Source organism: Sinocyclocheilus grahami, unplaced genomic scaffold, assembly GCF_001515645.1.
Source record: "Sinocyclocheilus grahami isolate Dianchi unplaced genomic scaffold, SAMN03320097.WGS_v1.1 scaffold110.1, whole genome shotgun sequence".
NCBI lineage: Eukaryota > Metazoa > Chordata > Actinopteri > Cypriniformes > Cyprinidae > Sinocyclocheilus > Sinocyclocheilus grahami.
The window spans coordinates 35,321-40,917 of NW_015505289.1; the positions used below are offsets into that span (position 1 = coordinate 35,321).

At 37.7% G+C, this 5,597-nt stretch overlaps 1 protein-coding gene across 1 annotated transcript in view; it reads left to right on the forward strand.

Moving 5' to 3' along the window:
- The window catches only part of LOC107588993 (rabphilin-3A-like), a 15,279-nt gene that overhangs the window by 8,074 nt on the left and 1,608 nt on the right, over positions 1 to 5,597 (forward strand). The window contains exons 6-14 of the mRNA XM_016277290.1: positions 577 to 729; positions 932 to 1,011; positions 1,141 to 1,215; positions 1,938 to 2,047; positions 2,309 to 2,435; positions 3,656 to 3,712; positions 3,998 to 4,149; positions 4,319 to 4,400; positions 4,586 to 4,682. Of these exons, the coding sequence (XP_016132776.1) occupies positions 577 to 729; positions 932 to 1,011; positions 1,141 to 1,215; positions 1,938 to 2,047; positions 2,309 to 2,435; positions 3,656 to 3,712; positions 3,998 to 4,149; positions 4,319 to 4,400; positions 4,586 to 4,682 (933 nt within the window). The remainder of the gene's footprint in view (positions 1 to 576; positions 730 to 931; positions 1,012 to 1,140; positions 1,216 to 1,937; positions 2,048 to 2,308; positions 2,436 to 3,655; positions 3,713 to 3,997; positions 4,150 to 4,318; positions 4,401 to 4,585; positions 4,683 to 5,597) is intronic.

Genomic DNA, 5,597 nt, shown 5'->3' on the forward strand with positions numbered 1-5,597 from the left:
TAAATCTCAATTTCGAAAAATGTACCCTTATGACTGGTTTTGTGGCCCAGGGTCACATATGTGCAAATGAACAACTGCTTTGCGATATGTCACGGACATGAATTCATTAGGTGGAGCTGATGTGCTTGTTCCTTTTTGAGTTTAAATTTAAGATGGACTGTGATTTATAAAGGAACTGTTTTGTGCATATTTCAGAAAGTGACGTACGTTCATATTTAGGAACATTCTGTGGATGTCTTCATAAATGAGGCCCCTGGGCTGGTAACCAAAATGTTGTAGGTTTGAATCCCGCAGGCTTTTGATTCGTCGCCATTGTGCCCTTGATCAAGACGCTTAACCTCAGATTGCTCCAGTGGGACTGATCCTATAATAAGCACACTGCAGATTGCTTCGGTTAAAAGCTTCAGCTAAATGGCTTCTTCTTACAGTTGGTTGATGCATCTGGAGTTATCGATCTGGATGTGATTACTGTGTTTCCTTACTTATTTGTTTTTAGTATTACACTGTAGGAATTGCACATTTTGCTACCCCACAATCAGCGCAATAAGAGCACATGTCACTTGGTACAAATTCTAGATCCTGTGAGTCGATCGGAGGCCAGGGCACCACCTGCTATGCAGACCGACGCACGTTTACCAGCTGCCAACAGCGTTCCCGCTTCACGCCAGCCACCACCCCCCACTGCAGAGGATGAAGAGGACGCCAACAGCTATGACTCTGATGATGCCAGTAAGATGCTAATTTGCACTGACATATGGACATGTTTGTACCCCATGGGAACCACACAGAACAAAATGGTTTACTGTGCAAGTCTTGCATCACAGATTGCATAAAATCAGCAGAAGTGTGCTTGAAGACGGCATTGAAGTGAGACTGTTATTCTTCGTGTCAGATTTTTCATGCCTTTGACACGATTTTGTCCACTTTCCAGCCACTCTGGGCATGTTGGAGTTCAGTCTGCTCTACGAGGAGGAGAAAAACGAACTGCAGTGCAATATAATCAAAGCAAAGGTATTGTCTTTCTTCCCTAGAACAGGCGGTTTTGATGCAATCTATTTTTGCACTGGAAAAACGTTTCTGAAGGATCATGTCTCGATGTGTTTAACTGCTAACCATGCAATTATTCCATCTTTGGTGAAGGGTCTCAAGCCCATGGACTCCAATGGTCTGGCTGATCCTTATGTGAAACTGCACTTGCTTCCAGGAGCCAGTAAGGTAGTGGTCTTTAAAAGAAATCCTGCTAATGGTAAATATCACTAGCTATGTTTACATGCAACCAAATAAGCCGTTAGTAATCAGATTGATGGCTCAGTGGGATTGAAAAATCTTCATATAAGCACCTCAGTTAATCCAACTGAGCTTGATCTGGGTGAAATTTCGATCAGATTGGAAGAGGTTATGTAGACGTGAAATAATTCAATCAACAGGAAAAAAAATTGAAGCGCGTATAAGTTTGAATCTGACAATTTTCTCAATACAGAATATACCTTGTGCACATGTGCAGTGCTGTACTTTACATTTTATGAACATGCCTGTTTATTTTTAGTCTTACCGGTCAGACTGTATATTTACTAAATATTTGCTAAAAAGCTCTTCAGACATATACATCAACTTCATTTTTAGATATGTTTAGAAATAAACAATTATACTCAAGTTAGCTCTGATGACATTAATAGCAATGGTTTTCTCCGTTTTTATTCTGAATGCATGTAATGCACATGTAAATGAATACGTGAATTGGATTGCAAAGTTTAGCATTCATAAAAACTGTACTTTCAGAATCTAAAATTGAGATTGGATTCTTTCCAACTGATGAAAATTAGTGCATGCAAGCATACCTACTGCTATTTACCTGCAACATGAAGCTGTACAAGTAGTTGTAGAAATTGTAAACTCTCAGAATGTGATGGATACATGATATTTTGTCGATCTCTCAGTCTAACAAGCTAAGAACAAAGACGATTCGTACCACCTTGAACCCTGTGTGGAACGAGACCCTTGTTTATCATGGCATCACTAATGAAGACATGCAGAAAAAGACTCTCAGGTAAAGCCAGCTTTACTGTATTTAATGCACTGAAGTAAATGAACGGGCAACATAATGCTAATTGTTTACAATTCTCCTTCCTCAGTTATTTGCATGATGGAATGAGCTGACTGTTGCATTTTCTTCCATTGCATTTACAACTTAAAGATTCTTGGAGAGCCTCACTGATGTATTCGGTTAGAATAGTTTGCAGTTGACTTAATTAAAGCCGTGACATTTCCCAGAGTGGAAAGGGTCAGCATCCGCATTGTTCCCTGGCAGGCTTTCTGTCAGTGATGAGGACAAGTTCGGCCATAATGAGTTTATCGGCGAGACGCGGGTGGTCTTGAAAAAACTGAAGCTGAACCAGAAGAAGACCTACAATGTGTGTCTTGAGAGAGTGATTCCGGTAAGCTGAAGGGGACAGTAAAACGTTTTGTAGAAAGTTTATTGTTATGGGGTCATTCCTACACTTTGTTATTTGGACTTAGCAGGTTTGTTAAAATAAATTTTTTAGTATTATCAGAGGGAGAAAATGTAGTATAACCTAATAATCCTGACCAAATATTTCACACGTGGTCTAGGAAATTTGTCCCATTGACATTTTTACAATACAATGTGCGTTTTAACGTTTTAAGCTAATGCAGAATCTGTTTTTGGGGAGTTTATCATTCCATCACGTGCTCACCAGTGAATCCTCTGCAGTGAATGGGTGCCGTCAGAATGAGAGTCCAAACAGCTGATAAAAACATCACAGTAATCCACACCTCTCCAGTCCATCAGTTAACGGCTTGTGAAGTGAAAATCTGTGTTTCTAAGAAACAAATCTATCATTAAGACGTTTTTAATTTCAAACCGGTGATTCTGGCTATAAAAAATGATGTCTTGTGAAGTGAAAAACTGTGTCTGTAAAAATCAAATCCATCAAGATGTTCTTCAAATGAACTTCAAATCACTATGGAGTCCATAATCTATAATAATGGTTTCTTCAGTGAAAAGTCATCTTGTCAGAATCAGGAGAGGAATATGCATAGCTCAAGCACTGTTTAGCAAAAGCGAAAAACCGAGTTGCAATACAGTTCTAAACAAATACGTCGGTGGATTTTGATGCGAGAGGACAACAGGGGATGGACTTTTTTTACTGGAGGAAAACACCGGACTTTTATTTTGGCCAAAAGCGACATTTTTAAGTTAAAAATGCTTTAATGATAAATTTGTTTCTTATAAACATGCAGCTTTTCACGTCACGTTAACTGATGGACTGGAGTGGTGTGCATTACTTGTGGATTATTGTGATGTTTTTATCAGCTGTTTGGACTCTCATTCTGACGGCACCCATTCACTGCAGAGGATATGTTACCTCTATTTCAAAATAGTTAAGAAAACATGATTGGGGACATGAAAATTTGTCAAGCGCTTTTTTAAATGATTATTTTTAGGTTAGGTACTAATCATGAATTTGTGTTGAATGGGGTACATTTATGCATGGGAATCCATGTGGCATGAAAGTTGATTACCATGTAAAATATGCAGTATTGTTTCATGGGGACATAACATCCAAACTGTAGAAATGACCCAATTTGACTTTGCATTGTATTGAATTGACTGTGTTTAACACCTGGTATGCAGGTGAGACGTACTGCTGGCGCAGGTGCATCTCGTGGCATGGCGCTCTATGAGGAGGAGGTAACTGCATCATACATTGTGTGAATTAAATATGAAAATAAATACTTGCAACACTGTGTTCCCAAGAGAGCATTATCATTATCGTCTTTTGAGATTCTGGATGGTAACTATCATCATTGTGCTGTTGCGTAAGGCATTTAACCTCCGTTTCTCCTTGTTGAACTGAACCTGTACACCTGTGTGCATAATAAGTCATCTTGTTAAATGGTTCAGCTAAATGACTGATCTGTTAATTAGTGTCTACAAGAAGATATATGGGTTTACTTCTTTTGTGTGTCTTTGTAGTTGAAGGACGATGAAGAGGGAGGGGAGAGGGGACGTATCTTGATTTCTCTCACTTACAACAGCCAGCAGAGTCGTCTGATTGTGGGTGTAGTTCGATGTGCTCATCTGGCAGCAATGGACGCGAATGGCTATTCGGACCCCTTTGTAAAGATGCAAGTATACAACAATCTAATAAAAAGCTCCAAAAAGCACTTTATAAAGTGTAATTAAAATGTTCTCTGTAAGAAGAATCATTTGCTTGGTGGAATTGTTTTGTGACAGTCATTACGCTAATTTAACATGCTGTGTTTTGTGTCTCTGAATTTTCATGCTATTTTTCAGTTCCTTGAAGCCTGACATGGGAAAGAAAGCAAAGTATAAAACTCAGATCAAGAAGAAGACACTTAACCCTGAGTTTAATGAGGTACTCCTTCTTTCTGTCTGTGGCGCTATAACCTGCAGTGAACAGTGAGCATCTTGACGCACTCGACACTGACGTGACACCATGACAGTGCTTTAATACGCTCTGACACTATAATGAAAGGAAGTTTTTTTTTTTTAGAATATATCTTATGAAATGGACCTGTCGTGGTTTTTTTGTGATTTCAGGAGTTCAGCTATGAAGTCAAGCATGCTGAACTGGCAAAGAAGACTTTGGACATCTCTGTCTGGGATTATGACATGGGAAAATCTAACGATTTCATAGGTGAGAAATATATATGTGACCCTGGAGCACAAAAACAGTCTTAAGTCGCTGGGGTATATTTGTAGCAATAGCCAAAAATGCATTGTATGGGTCAAAATTATCGATTTTTCTTTTATGCCAAAAATCATTAGGATATCAAGTAAAGATCATGTTCCATGAAGATATTTTGTACATTTCCTACCGTAAATATATTAAAACCTAATTTTTGATTAGTAATATGCATTGCTAAGAACTTCATTTGGACAACTTGATTATGGTTTATTAATGATGAAACTGGAGAGATATGGTATAAGAGGAAAAGCCTTTGCGTGGATAAAAAGTTACCTCGATGACAGATATCAATTTGTACAAATAAATAATGTTAAATCCGATGTAGTGAAAGTTACTTGTGGTGTTCCGCAAGGTTCGGTGTTAGGCCCCAAATTGTTTGTACTGTACATAAATTATATTTGTAAAGTGTCTAAAGTATTAAAAATGGTTTTGTTTGCTGATAATACAAATTTATATTGTTCGGGGAAAAACTTGGAACAGCTTCTGAATACAGTGGAAATCGAACTCATGGTTTTCAAAAAATGGTTTGATGATAATAGACTTTCACTGAATTTAAGTAAAACTAAGTTTATAATATTTAGTAATCGACAAAGTAACAATAAAATTAAATTACTAAATTACATCGCTAAGGACTTAATTCGGACAACTTTAAAGGCGATTTTCTCAATATTTTTATTTTTTTGCACCCTCAGATTCCAGATTTTCAAATAGTTGTATCTCGGCCAAATATTATCCTAATAAAAAATGTACCCTTATGACTGGTTTTGTTGTCCAGGGTCACACACATATATGTGCTCTCTCTCTCTCTCTCTCTATATATATATACACACACACACACACACATATTATATATATATATATATA